The sequence below is a fragment of the Chlamydotis macqueenii genome, chromosome 7, assembly GCF_036417535.1.
Source record: "Chlamydotis macqueenii isolate bChlMac1 chromosome 7, bChlMac1.mat, whole genome shotgun sequence".
In the NCBI taxonomy this organism is placed as follows: Eukaryota; Metazoa; Chordata; class Aves; order Otidiformes; family Otididae; genus Chlamydotis; species Chlamydotis macqueenii.
The window spans coordinates 14,867,564-14,885,620 of record NC_141562.1 but is presented as its reverse complement, the minus strand read 5'-3'; the positions used below and the strand labels follow the sequence as shown (position 1 = coordinate 14,885,620).

Here is an 18,057-nt window from a genome sequence, read left to right as displayed (position 1 = left end):
CCTTTTACTGCCTGACTACTCGCCCTCTTCTGAAAGGGGAAGGAGAGAAACCCAATCAGCTTTAACACCCTTAAGCTGTGATTTTCACAGTTTTTAATCAAACATTAGAAGTAATCTTGAGGTTCCAATCTTCTGGAGCAAAATAGCCATTTCCTAGTTGCTCATCAAGGCCTGAACTGTCCCAAATTAATGAAAAATCCTAACAGAGAAGGCGGTTATGGAAATGGAATACAATGCTGACCAACAATTCACATGCAATACTGCAAATCGTGGACTTTTATTCAAAAAGCAAGTTATGTTTTGGGGTTTTTGTGTGTGTGCACTTGGATTGGGTTGTTTTGGTTTTTTTTTGTTTGTTTGTTTTTGTGTTGTTTTTTTTTTTTTTTTCATTTTATAGAGGTGACTGTAAAAGGCTGGTATTCCCAAGAAGCAACGGATGCCATGACAAAAAAATATGGGGGTAAAGCAAAACTGGTAAATCCAAGGTAAACAGCCATTACAGAGGGCATAGAAAAGAGGAGAAAGAAAGAGGGACTGAGTAGTGCAGGTATCTTCCTGCATGAAAAAGAAACCAACTATACTTGCAAGTCACTTGCAGAAAATTTTAATAATTTGCCAAATATACAGCTATTAGAATTACCCTAAATATCACTTATAATTAAGTTACAAAAGTTGGTAGATAGCATAGTACAATGTTCTATAAAATAAACAGATGAAATATTAACAATACCCCCTGCAGTCCAATCATGGCAAAACACAGCAAATGGAATTACAAACACGTACAAATTAGAGGAGACTGAGCGACGGCTTTAGACACTTGAACCAAAGAAACTGAGACCAGACTAGATTAGATACATTCATCCATCAAGCATAATTAATGTAGAAGTTTAGGTTTTAAAAACAATTAACAACACAACATCAGGTGCAATTTCACATGCTCTCATTTATCTTCCAGTACAGTTCCCAGAGTTTTAAAGTGCCTTTGTGCACTTGTTTCATTTGTAGTCAGGTGCAACACACATCATATTTGGAAGTTACTTCATAGGTCGCTTTAAAAAAAGAAAAAAAAAAATCTAACTACTTGAACCAATGCACACGATTCAAACCAAGGTGGTTTTAAAGTACCTTTGTTCTTACTATCTGCTGTTGAATGTCATATAACAAATTAAGTTGTAAATACACGGGGCCCATCTCCACTAAGCAAGACTACAGTAAAAGATATTTCCTGAAGTGTGTTTCCTGCTGTGCGATCCTTGGCGTTTCTCTTTTTTTCCCCCTTTGATACATTGCTCAAACAGTTCCATTTGTCCTTTGTTCGACGACCTTCTCTGCAGCTTTCATTTACAGATTGCCGTGAACATGGAAAAGGGGCAGCATCTGGCCTGTGGCTATGGAGGTGTATGTACTTCCAGATACTATCCTACAACATCTGTTGTAACTCAATGAGTACGCATGGTGTATTCTGCCAGCAAGATGCTTGAAGACTTGCAGCCTCTCGATCTTATCCACAGTGATTACCTGCACTGTAGAACCGACCTGATGTCCTGCTGAACTTTCACCTCTTCCCACTACACGACCTGCTTAAACCCAAACCTCAGTAGTAATTGTGGGAAGACAAAGAAAACTTCATGCAGTTTGGCTGTCACTCACCTTGCCCCTAAAATATCCTCTTCAAAGTACAGATAAAGACATTTCATGAAACCTCCAATCCACTCTCCCATCTAAGGATGCTCTCTACTGACATTCCACTCTTACTCTTTCAAGGGAAAGAGTGCAAAAGGGAAACTGCATTTCCCACAGTACTTGAGGCATTTTGACCCGCACTTCAAGAGCAGTTATGGGGCATAAGGTTTTTTTTAGGAAATAAAAATGTCACTTTAAATCATTCCACAATGATGCTACAGAAGGTTACCAGTGGCAAGAGCTGAAGAAGGCACTCAGGAAGAAGTGAAGAAACCTACTTGGAGGAAGATAAAAAAATTTAGGAGGGAGGATGAACAACTAATCGTAACTTGAAAAGGCAAACGTGGATGCGAGTCTTTATCCTTCTACTGTCTTCCTATACTTGACAGTACTTCATATCATGAAGTTTGAAAATAATTCCAATGATTTTAATTTGAGGCTGTAAACACCTCCACCTGACACGGCCTGCGCAGGTGATGCCTTCCCTTCACTGCTGTAAGATGTGACAAGGACATTTTAAATACTATGTAATCCAGACTCAGATCAGCAGGAGCTCTCTGCAAGCCAGGAAGTTTTACTATGGCTGTAGATGTGTAAGACACTAACATCACTTAAAATATCATGTGCACAGAATTATTTCAGGATGTATGCACTCTGGTAATCAAACCGAAGGGAATTACTGATTTGCTAGTCTACTGAGTACTTTAAAAGCTCTCCATGGAAATGCAGGGTTATGGAAAAGAACGGTCTGACTATGAGTTACAGCAGAAAATAAAAAGAGAAGACGGCATGAGTTTCATGTGAATCACAACTATATGTAAAGTCTCTGGTTTAGTTCATAAAATGATTTGATTAAAATATATTAAACATTTCATAATGGCATAATAATTTCCAATGTAATTTATGCAAGAAATTCCACCCATATCCAAAAATACCATATATGTAAATGCTTTTTTATAAAACTTTATACATTTCAAGCTCTCATTAGGTAAGCCTATACACAATTCCCACAATCTCCTAGGTAGAAAGTCCTCAGAAAAGTATATTCTCAGAGAGTACACGAAGGACAGTGCTTCCATGTATCTTCCCTTTTGACAATCGGTTCTGCTCAAAGTCTTATTGCTTAAAATCAAAACAGACAGGTTTCATCAACGACAGCAGCACTCGGATAAACCACACCAGTCCTGGGAAGGGACCTGCTTTCAGTTTTACGGGACAGAAATACCTGTAAGCCTTGCAAAGATCTCCACGTAACTGGCGCCTGTCTTGCACCCTTCGTACAGAGAACAGAAGCGGCATCACTGGAGGGAGGGAGATCGATGGCCATGCACGTGGTTAGCCAGTGTCTCCCTCTTCAGCTTCTAATTAATCTGTTTAATGATTCCTGTGAATACATGTCCAACTGTACGTGAAAACAATCTGAGCAGATACAAGACACTACAAACACCAAATTTAAAATGTGCAAGAACAACGTGAACATAAAGCCCTTGTAGGCTGAAATTCACAGTTGGTACTGTGCCAAAACACCAGCAAGCTTTATTTACACAACTTCCCATTCCAAATACTCTTATCTCTCCAGCTACATTTTAAATTAACAGAAATACATCCATAACAACTACCGGTAAAAAAACATGATAAAATTATTTTATTTTTTTTAAATTCAAAATATTCTGACAGTTTAACAGTATTCCAGGTGCATTACAAACACTGCCGTAGCCAACACAACAATCAATACTTCACGAGCATTCAAACACTGAAGACGCGTATCGTAAAGCGGAGACAGGAGAACGCGCTTATACTAAGAGCATACAGATCATTTTCCAATAACTGACTTCTTTGAGGCAGATGTCCGATTTCTCCGGCACAAAATAGATCAAAATCCAGAAGAGATGAAATAGAAGACAAAAAAAAAAAATCAGATGTATAACTGTTCTCCCCTGTGTTTTGTATCAAACGTGGTGAATTTATCCTACAAGGCCACTACCAGCCTAGACTACTCTGGTGTTGACTATTTACGGGATAGAACAACAAATTCCTAACACAGAAACCAGCATCAAAGCAAACCAAACCACAAACTCTTCATAGAATATGGCTTAAATTAGTTCACAGAGAGTTGGGAATATATTAACTACACGGAGCAATGGAAATACCAGGTAGAAAAAAAAAAAAAAAAAAAACAACTTTCTCTTCCTGATATTTTCCCCTCAGCCTTCACTATAATTTGCAGGAAGTTTTCAGCAAAATGGTACTGCCCCTCCTGCACGCGTCTTTTCCCATGCATCAAAAACATGATGTTACTAATAGATTGGTTTCATTCTTGAATGAATTGGCCAATATTAGCTCTGAAGTTAAAACGATGTAGTTCTACACATAATACCCTGTTTCTTCCAATTAACCCAGGTTCTGAAAGAGCTAAAATTTCAGCTTTATTTAAAACAGCCTATTTGTTTGAAAAAGCATTTCTCTCTTTCTGATAAAGAAAACAGACGTCAAATTGAGACCTCACAAGGATGCGTACACAAATGAGTGCACAGTGCAGAACGTCATACAGAGAGAGCAGCAAGGCCACGGTGTCACATTAAGTCCTCACGTCAGAGATGTATGTTTCCAATGACCAAACCCATTCTAAAAAGTTTTACTTCTGGGGCTTGCTTAAAGCATTAAAATCTTGCTCTATGGATGGCAAGACTCCTCCGTGCCGACTTTTCGTATGGCTGACTATACAGGTATGGCAGGACAGTCATGTACGCAGCATACAGAAGAGACACACCAAAAACGCTTTGCATACATCATCCTGATCTCAAATAGTCCATATGCAAGCTTGAATTTTTCCTGTGAAAAAGAAGGAAGTGGGACAACTTTCAAATTACACCGCTTGCCTGTGTCTCATAACAAAAAAAAAAAAAAAAGAAGAGCCAGCTTTAGCCCGGGGTAACAGAGCCACTGCGACAAACAGAGGTATGTCTGCTTGCTCCAGGGCTGAACTGGATCTTTGCAGTAAAGGGTCCTTCACCCCTACTGCTTGTCCTTTCCAGTTGGTGCTCCCCAGCAATGGAAACGAGAAACGCTTCTTGTGGCAGAGGGCTGAAGGAAATTTCTGTATGCTTACTCAAAATGCTTTGTTTCACCATTCAATTAGTTTGCTTCCAAGAGCAATGTTTTTGGAGAAGGGCCATCAGAACAAAGAAGCGCGGCATTTCCCTTGGTCACAACATCAGACACTCCATTAACAGACTGACTTAATCTCATAACCAAATTAGTTCCTGGAACATCTCGCATTTGCATTCTTTTACTCCTCCTTAGGAACAAACAGTTTCTCTAGCAGTTGTGCAGTTTAAGCCTGTTACTCTATTTTACTCCAGCTTTTTCTTAGCACCTCAACACAAATTACGTTGTAGCTCGTCTGCAGTGAACGTCAGCTACGGAAAACCACCAAGAGGGGAAGCACCCACAGCAGGGTTGAAGGAACAGCAATACTCAGAAGCACTTTTTGATACACTGGCTTCCAGGTTAGACTACTGACTCAGAACGGGGATGTTCCTCAAAACAGGGTTAGCTCCAGTTATTCAAATACAGTAAACACGAAAAGGGCAGTGCTGAGGACATCAGTCCTGCACGTTGAAGAGTTTTCAGTCCATTTTCTAATAACCTGTTAATGGAGATACGGCTCAGCGTCAAGGCTAAGTGGGTACATGTTACCTACGCTAAAGTTGTTACGGAACTAACATCACCCTTGCTTCTTGTACAGCTGTACTCCTTGGATTTAAGCCACCTATGTTTCATCCTACTAATTTACCTATCTTGCTTAATCTCCAGTATCTTCATCCTTTCACACTCCCTAATTAACTAGCAATTATTTTCCTGAGTGAGATTATAAAAAGTTAAACCCTTCTACCAAAAGTACAAAGACAAATAAAATATAGAACAATACAAACCCAGTTATACAGCATTACAAGTGCAGAAATTCTTCATGTTGTTGCTCTTCTTTGTCATTGGCCCCCAGTAAAAATCATAGCAAAGAATTTAGTTATCCAAAATACTTTGAAGTACTGTGATTAAATTCTTCAGACCGTAAATGTAGCCCTCATCCTTTGTGTTGCTAGGGAACACATGAGCAAAATCTATCATTCTGACTTCGACGGTTGCGCTTTCCTTGGTCTCTGCTGGCATGTGACAGAACACTTTTTCCAGTTGGGGTATAACGTTTCCGTTCAGGTGCTCCTGTGTAATGCACGTGCTGCTTTTCCACACGTTGCCTTGCTCCAAGTTTTCAACTTTTAGTGACAGTTGACTGTGGTGCCTCTTCGAGTATGCCTTTTTGTGCAGTGCATAAAATTTGGACAAGCCTTTACTTACAGAGGCTTCGATTTTTCCATTCTCTGTAGAATTTATGACGCGAATATTATTATTGTACTCCAGTATGTCTCCACCTGATAACAGTCCTTTGGGCACTCCTCTCTTCTCTGCCAAGGTGACATCACTCAGCCGCACGGTCGTTGCCTGACATGAACCTTCATACACAAAGAGTAATGAGCTTGCATAAAAGTTGAGTTGTTTCTGGCCCTCAAACCACTCCAAAATCTTTTTGATCTTCTGAATGCTGGCTGCTATCGCGTCCTTTCTCAAGCAGTACCCATTGTGGAAAAACTTTGAGATGCCTGCAAGAAACAGACATGTTTTGGGATTATTTTCACCTCTGAAAGGAAAACAAACATTTGTCGTTTATTTTGGGATGAGATTAGTTCTTGATTTGAAGAAACAGACAGCATTTACATAGTTTCATGTAATAGCTTCAGGCAATTATTAACTAAATCAGAAGCGAACCAAGGAACTAGGATACTCTCAGTCACCTCACCTGTATAAGGCTGGCTGTATAACAGTACAGATTTGGCTTGGGTTGTCAATAAAACTAACTCATCGATCTATCAATCAAACAGGAAATGAACATGGTTCCTGCTCCCCAGGTCATTTTAGCAAATATCTGGACAGTCTGGGGCAGGGACCCATTAAATTCTCCAGGGCTCAACAAGCTCAAGCAGCTCTTTATCGTGAGTGACAGCTGACAAATTAGTGCCAGCTCTGGAGAGTGTGCATTTCTGCATGTGTCTTTCTGTCCGTCAGTGAGGAACAGATGAACAGACGTCAATTCGCAACGAGTTTGAAGTAGTTATCACCATCAAACAGCTGTAGCACTTTTATTTGTTGTTAACGTAGAGTAACATAGGGAGTGACTTCAACTGAGAAGGTCCCTTAAGTTGGAAGATGCATTTACAGCAGCCGTCTAAGATAAGAGACAGAATAGATTCACAGAAGACAACTAGAGATAAAAATGTACATATTATAAAAACATGTAATATTTCTAAAATATTTCTACTTCATTATAGTTTCAAACCTGTAAAGAAAGTGAGTTCTAGCACTACTGCCCTGATAAGCAGTAAAAGCCAGTGGTGAGGAAATTCCTATAGTCCGCACCGCTGTTACAGCCAGCTGCAAATTTAATTTAGGATTAACCAGTAGTTCAAATAATACAGGAAACTGCTAAAGACCCAAAAAGGGAACACATGGACTACTTGTTCATACAGTTCTAAACCGAAATAAATAAATAAAGACCCAACAGCAAGGAACTCTGAGCCCCAAATTCCCTTACCGTCCTGTACTGTTTCCTTCGTCAAGCTCCTTCCATAGTGCTGGTTTTGCGTCTCATAGCTGTCAGAAGAGACATGGTAAACCTGCAAGAAACAAGGAGGTACCGCTGTGCTGATTTCGAACAAGCCATATTTCTGCAGAGCTAGGAGACACCTTACAGGCTACAAATTCCTGGTACCACTTCGCCCTGGCAGAGCTCCGAGCTCCGTGCAGCGGCCAGCACTGCCCTCTGGTGCTCTCATCTGCAAAATCCTCCTCCTTCACATCTTGGGGGGGGCCACGCTACAGCTTCCCTACCTCGGAAAGGCATCGTTATGCTGGCAAAAATTAACGTAGCCATTACGGGAAAACATTTTGTATGGCACTTGCCTTGCAAATCAATGCTACGACTTGAAACTGTCACCTCCTACCCATGTTACTACAGGTATTAAACCAGTAAGGTGTAACAAGCTAAGAAACTCAATGCAATTATTCTGAAGTTCTTTATAAAAATACTTCACGCAACAGCAAAACAGTAAGAAATACTATGATGTGACCAGGAAGGCGCAGCTCCATGAGACCCATCTGAAATTACGTTAATTGGCACAAACGAGGTTACACTAAAAAAAAAAAAAAAAAAAAAAAAAAAAAAAAAAAAAAAAAAAAAAAAAAAAAAGAGAGCAGTAAGGGAAAGCTGAGTTGCAGCCCAGATAGTGGTTCATCAGGTCTCACTCAAAAGGGAGGCAACTCATCCGGGTCCAGTTTTGTCCATATCAGGAGTTGTACAAGCTGAACAACTTAATTCAAAAATGTTTTACATAGAGACACATTTTGTCTCTAACTGAAATAATTTCCATCGCAGAAGTGTGCCAGCCAGCCAGGCCCAAGAATAATTTGTTTATGAGAGTGCAGACAATTCTTATTTGCAGAAATAATGGTGTTACCAAGCAGGCAGCTGTCTCTGGCAGAAACTTTGTGCTTGGCACTTGTTCAGACCACCCAACCCTGCGGCACCCATCCCGGCCGCAGCGCTCTGCCCTCCCTTCGCCCGCCGTGAAAAGAGAGGATCCCATGGAAAGCAAGTTGGGGTGCACTGGTGAGACACCTGCCCCCACTCCTTTGGGGTCTTTTTATTGCCGTAGCCCAGGACAGTGAAACATCAGCACAAAAGAAAAAAAGAAAAAAAAAAAAAAGAAAAAAAAAAAGGAGTGGTACATAAGCAATCATTAAAAGAATTCCCTGTTTTCATTGCAGCCCCCCACCTTGAAATCCAAACGATGACGAGCACAACATGAAAACAAAAGTCCATAATTCCTGCTTTGCAAAGTAGCTGGGGAAAAAAAAAAAGTCTTCAATAGCTCTTATTTTGACAAAAAGAGGGAAGTAATTAAATTTGGGGTCCCCAAGGAACTTAAATCATAATGTGTGGAAATTGATACAAGCCATCAGCCGTGAACTGAAGGGGCAGTAAATAATTCTGGTTATTCTAAAGAAATAACACTTGTGAGCCTGAATGTTTAAACTCACTTGGTAGCAGAGACGCTTCCCACTGTTAGGATTCCTGTTTCTACTGTTATGATGGTTACAGGAACTGAGGCTCTGATATCTACAAACTAAAGAGCATCTGACAAGGGTGATTTTAGTTTCACAAGCCCAGTAATTTTTCACCACTTTTTTTTTTCCAGAGCACGTAGAAGAGGTACAGCATGCATCATATGAACCCAAGGATTACTTACGTAAATACTTCAGGTACCAAAGTTACTTTCCAAAACATGCTGAAAGTTTCAAAAACTTTTTAAATTTAAAGAGCTACAAGCCAAAGGTAATTAAATAAAGCAAGAATTTAAAAAATATATTGCTTAGGAAGAGGATCCAGAGTCTGACGACTGTATCTAAGTTTTCACTAGCTATGTCTTCGTTTTGACGATATTAAACGTCCTCGTTTAGCTGCTCCTCTGTACACCAGCACACTCCTGAACAAATCATCTTGTTTACCAGAACCTTATCTCTTCCCTGTAAGAGCTGACAGTTTTTGACATCGGCACTTGCTCAAAAATGCTGGATTAAGATCTGCAAGCTCATTTTGTTTTCCAAAGAAACGCTGGAGCAGCACATAAGCCCCCTGTGCTTCTGGGTTTCTAGTGCAGCCACCCTACCTGTTTAATATTCCCCCTCAACGGCTTTCTAAACAGCTTAAAAACCCCCAGGCAGATGTGCGTGTGTTGCATCAACAGGGCATTTTTAACTGCACAAAAATGGTTGGTGACAAACTACCCAGTCCCCTACACGTACCAACAGTGGAGGGTACATATTTAACTGTCCTGTGAGCGAGCGAAGACTCAGAGCACCCCTGGTACCACTGGGCTTGGCTGCAGACAACAGCGTTAAAGGGCAACATCGATAGGAGATCGTGAAAATATTCCCCATGTTGGCCAGAGCTGTCCAGCCTTTTCTCGACTGCAAGGAGGTGACTTGCAGTTGGAGAACCTCAACCAAATACAAATACAAAGCCCCATACTGAAAGCAGAGGAACAGAAACCCACGTTCAGACAATCTTCCATCAGTTCTCGCTTCGCCCTCACCTACCCCCCCAAAACACAGGGATGGCCGTGCTATAGTAGCAGAAGACTAAAAATCCATTTCCTAGCCTACAGACCTCTTGCTTCACCGTGCTTTTATTCATGCCGCCACCACCGCTGATCTGCTAGCAACCCTTCCAGAAAGGATATGTGCCTTCCAACCAACCTTCTTCTGTATCCCTGTTGTGGCAGCTGTCTGGACCAGCGCATTTCTGACAAAACAATGACAAATTTAATCTGTAACCTTAACAACGGCTGAGAAATTATTAGACAGGAAAATCTCATTTCTTGTCCACCTGCCGCAGCTCGTTACGTATTTGCTCTGTATTCACCAGGAGTTCCACTGTATGGTGCAAGACAAAGAAAACTCCTTAGATGATCTGCAAAACATCGCCTCCAAGAAAACTCCTGCTTCAACGGTGACTTTTATACATCCTTACTACAGAGGATCAGAGCTGTTTCGGCTGACAACGCAGAGGCTCCTCCTTGTTCTCAGCAGCTCCCATTCCGTGAGGTTTCTGCATACACATAACTGGAATCCAGCATGCTGCATGCTGACGGCTTCATTTTTTTAATTAGGAATAGCAGGGACTCTATGGACAGCACGTCAAAAAATTCAGATGATTAACTGTCCAGGGAAAATACTTTTGGACTTTCTGAACCTGCACCTGGCTTTTGTTTCCTGATGAGGTGTTAAGTTATTGCCGCTTGCATACGCACACATATTTTTGTACCCTTCTTTCAGTTACTTTTAGTTCATCTGACATTCTTGAGCTGAGGGAAACCTTGAGCTAAACTAAAAAGTTAGTCCAGCGTGCTCTAAAAAACCCACAACCCTCGCAAGATCTCAACAGTTAGATACACAGTTTGGAAATCTCGCAGCTTTAGGACGTTAAGCTGAAGACTGGATTCAGGAAAACAAATATCAAATGTTACGTAATGTTACTTAGAGTAATTCAGTACCAACTTCCATGGCGAGGCAGAAAAATACATGCGCTGTTCAAATACTCATCTGCGGTGACTCCCTACCTTCCAGAAAGCGTAATTTAAATAGATATTTAATTAAGACTAGCCTGTTTGGTGGAGATACTGCTATCACAAATAAAAATCTCTATGAAATAACTTGCAGACCTCCCTCACATCTGCAAAAAATATTAACTGATCCACATAATGGAAACTGGGGAAAAAAAAAAAAAAAAAAAAAAAAAAAAAGACTTTGAGCGGCTCACAGAGTGCTACAGTGGGGTACCTGCAGAGCGAAGGCTAACGCCGTTACACGGATGATACCGGCTCGTGCACCGCTGACATTGCTTTGGACTGGGGAACTCCCGCGCCAGGCAAACACCCGTGCCCGTAACTGGGTGCCTTTTGCCACGATTGTCCCTACATAAACACGCAGGTTTCCTCCGTCTCTGAAGAACCCAGGTTCTCTGCAGTCCTGTGATCTGCCTGGGACCGATCCTGCCACAGCAGAAGACTTAAAACGCAGAGTTTTAACAAGCCCTATTTTTTTTTCTTTTTCCATAAGAAAGCAAAACTAGGATTTCAACAAAAAGGGGAGTTTTTAAAATACATTTTCTTATGTGATACTACTGCTTTATAGTAATGCTATAACACTATTACTGCTGCTCAGAGCAGCATGCCCATTTATCTAAACACCTCCTCCCCTTTAAAAAAAGGCAAAAACCCAAAAAACCTGACATCGTTCTTGCTAGACCGCAAGTGATGAAGGTACACACACTGCTGCTCGCCGCTGGCTTGAAAATTCAGCACAGGAAGGATGTACCCCTGCTCCCCCGTTTCTAAGACAATAATTACACGTTATTTTATCTGGTTTGCTTCTTTGTTCTTCTGGTATTGGACAGTGCTTTGTCTGATTAAGCATACCACCAAATGCTCTGACAATCAAGGTAAAGTTTTCGTAACGTCCTTACAGAAATAAGTTGTAGAATGAAATTATGTTGAAACCAATTCAGTGAAAAGGCAGAATAACAATCTCCTAAATAAAAAAATCTGACGGCACTGCAGTTAAATCCTGAACCATTTAAAAAAAAAAAAAACAGCTTAATACTTCATTTTGGACTCCCAGAACTTCCCCAGAGCATCTCATTAGAATAAATTTCTTTTATACCTCGTCTTATCAGCTATGAAGACCCACGTGGACCAGCTGAGTCCTGGGGTAACGAAGCCAGCACAGACAAAGCCCCCAGAGCCCTGCTTTACCGCTCGTTCCAGCCACCACAGACCTTCCGGGGGGCTTGCTTGGCTGGTTGGTTTTTTTTTTTTTTTTAGTTGGTTGTGGAAAGCTTTTTCAGTTTTTGTTTAGTATTCCTCTGTTTGCTTAAACAGCAAAGCTTGCATTAGATTTATAAATGGAAAAAAAACCCCACCACCCACCAGTTCTGGTCATTTTTTAATATAGAAGAATATGAACACCAGATGCAGGATTTAATAGCTTTACTATTCCTCCTCTCCTAAATCTTGTTATTAACACATCAGAGCTTATAAAAATTACCACGATACTAGAAAGGGTTCATAAAGAACTCATAAAACGGGCTCAGCTACAGCCGGTTTTAAAACATCTTGCAGGAACATGCGCTGTCGATGAGGAAATTCGCTTGTAAAATCAGCTTTGATGAGACAGCTGTGTTACCGCGTGCAATAGTTCATAGGCACAAACAATAAACGTGATGGATTATACTGGTAGAGTTACGTAACCACCAGTTTGTGCTTTAAAAACACGCTTCAGAAATATTATGGGCTACATGATATTGCAATCAAGATGCTCTGGAAAGAAAAAAAGAAAGAAAACCTGCAGAAAAGAAAACTATGTCCAGATATACTTCTTTTAAGGACAAGCATATATATTTTATATATAAACAGATGACTGCTTATTTACCAGTGCATAAAAAAGCTGTATCAACAGCTTTTGCAGTAAAAACCCACTATAAATAAATTTTGAGGTAAAAATACTCACTTATAATACTTTTTTGCTTGTGTCTCTTTATGACAGCTTATATGATGTGTGCTTTAAAAAAACATTTTCTATTTTTCCTGGCCCTCTCTTTCTTGCTCTTCTAAAATAGAAATGTAATAAGCAAGCCCACTTCCATGATAAAAATAACATTGGACAGAGAGATTAAAAACAAACCCCCTGCTTTCTGAATCGTGTTATACCCTGCTTTGTCCAGCAAACACTAGAAACCTTTATTTGTTTAGCCGTTAGAGGCAGTAAACGCCTGTGCAGGAGAGTGTTTCACATTACGGGCAGAATCTTGTAAAAAATAAAGCAAGCAGACAGGCAGAGAGCACCCCATAATCAAGAGGCGGCAAGCTGAGCTGAGAAAACAGCTCGTGAATTTAGACTTTGCGAAGTGTTGCGTGGGGGGAGGAGCAAGCTTTTGAATTCTTTTTGGAAAATAACTTCCAACATGCAATTTTGTACCAAAGGCACAGAACAAATCTCATCTGGTTCAACACCGGGAAATTGCAACGTTTTGGGGGAACTATCACTACACCTACAGTTTGAATTAGGGCATCAAAACAATTTCTGGCGCAGGATAAAGATACCAATAAACAGCAGTGCTAGAAACAACGGTCACAAGCAAAAAATAGCGTGGAAGCCAGCATTCCTTCCTTTTGCACTGTCACGAACCAAAGGATATGAAGTACATTGTTTTACACATGAGATAAGAAAGGTTACGTAACGACATAAGCCAAATCCAAAGCAATAATCTCCAGCCTTCCTTCTCCATCCCAACTGTTTGACTGGGTTTTGACTTGACTCCCACGTTCCTTTCTCAGAGGCTTACATAATTACCGCTCCGGACCACTATAATTTATCGCTGTAAAAGCTTATCTCACAGCAGTTAAGGCTGAGAGCCCAGGCAATTAAGTCCAAAACATTACAGAGATATCAGAATTATTTCAAACAATGGTGCAATCTGTGTGCTGTTGCTATCTTAACAGCAAAGGGGAAGCTTATCGAAGTCTTCAGCCATGTATGCTGGTTGATGCACAGCTTGAGAAGCCCCGCATGCGAGAAGGAAAACAAAAACCTCACATCACAAAGAAAATCATCCCTGTGCCAATCGTAGCAGGGGAAAAAAAAAAAAAAAAAAGTACTGGAAATGCATCGCATCAGGAATTCATTACGGATCAGTACCGTAAATGTCTCGTCAGTAAGTGTTCTGCACAGCTTTTCTTAACATTGACGTTTTAAAGTAGCCAATACACAAATAGTCAGCCTTCATCTGTCTCTTCTCACCGAAAATATAGAAATGTAATAGAGTGTGGACATCCGCAGGGCCTTATCCATCTCAAACCTTCAACCAACAGCTGTTCCTCCAGCATGTAAGCATCAAAGCCATCTTCTTCTTGTGAAGGCTTTTGTAAATGCAGAACGTAAGCAGCTATTTATAACTACATGCATCACCTCTGGGAGCTAACTTACTCTTCCCTAAATAGAAAAATTACATAAATATTTTTATTTTTTAAAAAATCAAGATGAAAAATGTTGAAAGGATACAGCTTCTTATTAAATTATCATAAAGACTGGCTCATTATGTGACTCTCCAAGTCTAAAAGTAAAAAAAAATACTTCGATAATTTGAAATATCTGCTGTGTGAGAAGAATTAATCTACATTCAGTTTTAAATAGCTATGGTCTGTCCCAGCCCCCTTCTTGTACACACATACAGAACCCAGGTTGCAAACAGATTCCCAGGAGGGACACGGCCAAGTAAAACACTTGTTGTGAACGAAAGCCGTGTTTTGGAACGTATTTCACACACAGTCGATACCGGTACTACCAACATGTTCAGATAACACTTTATTTACGTAAAACTCCAGAGGATTGTCATTCAACAGAAAAACCAGTCGCTGTATATGGTGCGGGGCAACAGGCCAGAGCACAAGCTGAAGCTGAAAACAAAACAAGTTCTTACCCTCATGCCAAGTACCAAAAAGCCAATCTCTTCCATCAGCGGGTACTTGCTGACCTGCTGCTGTATCTTCTCAGCTGAAGCGTACGGATCATAACTTTTCTGACCTATTTTTACATCCATTATGCAAGGCTTATTAAACTTACGGGTCACATCTTCCAGTTTTAAATAGGTATCTGTTAAAAAGACAAAACTTTCATAAACAGTGGGTCAAAGCAAAATAATTATACCGTTTCTGCTGAGCTATGCAGGAAGGATAATAATTTAAGGCTGAACATCATGTGAGTTCTTTAAGAGTCAAACTTGTCTCTGAACACAGACTAAATCACGGTCATCCACACCCACAAATTCTGCTGCCATTAAATTCTTAACACCTTATTGTTCAGAAAACTCTGTACAATTGAAGTGTGCTACCCTAGCACTCAAAGTCAAATTATTGCCCAGATCAAATTCATGAGTAGCTTTCATTAAGTCATTAACACACTTTAAATAGCATCAATAGGCAGATACAAATGCAGGGTACTACGTGGCTGGTTTTGCTGTGGAGATGGTGTTTTCTTTCTCTGTGCGAAATGACACAAAGCAATTTTTCTTTGTGTCACTTAAGAAATGAAATTAACATTTCAGAGTCCTACCCTACAGAAGCCGAAATGCATCTCGTTTTTCTTCGTTTTATCCCACTCCCATGCGCGCTCATTTCTCACGGCACACCTTTCGGTGAAAACACTCCTCAAACGCTGGGCTGCCTTTCATCCATTTCCAAAAGCCCCTTTGGGAGGGTGAGCGGACCAAAACACCCCATGTCCTTGGAGTGCCTGGAGATTTAAAGGAGTATCTAAAACCTGGTCCGACTGGTTTATGCTCTTCTCCAGTGCAGGCAGGAGATGATTCCGACGTGATTATCAGAACATAAGAAAACAAACTTTAGCAACTGCTTCACTCGCAGACAGCTCTGCTTGGAGGAATTTGCACACGTGTCCAGCCCTTGCCAGGGCACGACACGCACCAAGACCACACACGGCATTAACACTCGTCTCACTCTCCACATCAGCTTCTGCAAAGCCACCTGTTATCAGCACAAACTTCACATGAAGTTTGGTTTTCTTTCAACTACAGCCTGTTCCGTGAGTGTACCACTGTGGCTTTAATACAATCTGAATAGACAAAACCATTGTGTTATTCCCCATTCCTGTAGCATCATCTAAAATGGGGTTGCCAAAGAAAGCAAAACCAGTTCAAGTTTAAAGACAGAAGAGGGGCAAAGTGCCTTGTTCTGACAGCCGTACAGACAGATAACAGAAACAGTCAGAGTCAAGAGAAAAGGAAGAAGCAAAGTTCCATTTTCACTTATTAAGTGGAAACCCTTTCATTAAGGATAAGGAATGAAAGGGACTTATTATTTTAATAAGTTCTACTTAGAGCTTCAGTTTTTACACCATCATGATCAAATGTCCCAATTCCCAAAGTACATGTGTCTCAATGTGAAATTGATTTACTCCTCAGATGCCTGCTCCATGTACAAATATTGTTAATGTAAAGAATATTGTTAATGTAAAGCCCTTCTCAGGAAAGCACGGCAAAGCAATGCACTGTTTTAAAATATCCCCTCTTCTTCCAACTCAGCGTATCAGCCTATGGCACTTCTCAGTGTCCTTCGGGCTACAGAATCAACCTAGCTACAGCAGAAAGAGTTTCATTGCAGACCAGCTCACCCGTAAACCAGGTCCGTTACCTACGAGTGCAGGGATATCCTACCTGAAATAACTCGTACTTAACTCTGAGAAGTCACAGGCAGCAAACGTACTCGGTATTTGCTCACTACGTATCCCCTAAGGAGAAGCAGAACAAATACTTTCCCTACCAGGAAGTTTATTCCGTACCACTGGAACATGCCACTTCTTCTATTCTTCTATTTTTATACACAGGTCTGGTTCAGTCAGAGATTAGCACAGCTTTTGCTGGGCTTTGGGAAACCACTACTGAACCCAGGGGAGTCCACACAACCTGTTATCTGTTATTAACACGGAAACTGTAAAAATCTAAGCATCACCCTTCACACCTATCCTTTTTGCATGTTATGGAAGTCACCGTAACCAACAGATTTATGTCATCGCTCTACAACAATCCAGGAAACAACAACTAAATGAACCTCAAGGTTTTTCAGTACTTAGCTCTCAAAAGCAGTGAGCCAGAGGTATGCCATGGGAGGTGGGGAAAGAAAATAAATACACGAACTTCTCAGAAAATGGCTGCAATCCCTCACCACCACCTCAAAATGCTTTGGGTTATTTCGTGAGCACGTCGGGGCTCAAAGTGTTACATGTACAAGATTATACAAACGGCAAGCTACCACAAATTATACAGATTGTTTAGATGCAATGTTTTTATCAACCCTAAAATATAACTGTATATAAATTAGCGTAAAACATCTAGTTCCAGAATGCACCAAAAAGTGAACCCATAAAAATAACAAGCTTAAAAAGCAGAACTTAAATCTCCCAAAACCTGGCGTACTTCCCTTCAGACAACACGCAGCAAGAGCGTCATGTTCCTTCCACCAAAGGCATCTGCAGAACGCCCACGGTTATCCGCTGTCCTCTACTCCCCTGGTCCAAATCCTGCTTTTTAAGCATTCAGCACCAACATTCAGCACCTCCAAAATATTGCAAAGTTCTAAATATCTGTCACTTTCCAGTTCCCCATCCATTTCGGATCCATTAGGCTAGATCCCTTACTGACCTCCTAAAAATGCAACAATGACTATTTTTAAAAAATTAAGCACTAAAATAACTTCGGAGCTAACACTAACCCTGGGAAATACTAATTACTTGGCAAAGCCTGTGAATTATCCAGAAATGACTCATCTCTCACACTTTTTGGAATTATTATTTAAGTCGTCTTCGTTAGCTAACCGCTAGCTCAGAATTAAGACTACGTTACAGCTGTTAAATGCAGACCCTCACTCTCAAAAACCGTTTTTGTCCGTGCAGGGAAAGCAATGCCACCGCAGATAAAGCATTATACCAAGTTTTTTTTTTCCTCTTGACAGCTTCAGAAAAATGCATCGAGTGTTTACGCTGTGTTTTTCCTGGCACTGCTCTGCTCTTACATGCATTGTGCTCATGATCTATGGTCTCCTGAAAGAGACCCCAAAACCACGGCACCAGAACACATCACAGCTTTCAACGCTGTCTTGAAGCATTACGGCCAGAGCAAACAAAGTACGC

General features: G+C 40.7%; 1 protein-coding gene across 1 annotated transcript in view; it reads right to left on the bottom strand.

Moving 5' to 3' along the window:
* Positions 1-588: 588 nt before the first annotated feature.
* IPMK (inositol polyphosphate multikinase) overlaps positions 589-18,057 on the bottom strand; it is a 39,672-nt gene continuing 22,203 nt past the window's right edge. The window contains exons 4-6 of the mRNA XM_086752716.1: positions 14,834-15,006; positions 7,331-7,412; positions 589-6,341 (exon numbers count right to left, since the gene is read on the bottom strand). Coding sequence (XP_086608842.1) covers positions 5,707-6,341; positions 7,331-7,412; positions 14,834-15,006 — 890 coding nt within the window. The 3' untranslated portion in view covers positions 589-5,706. The remainder of the gene's footprint in view (positions 6,342-7,330; positions 7,413-14,833; positions 15,007-18,057) is intronic.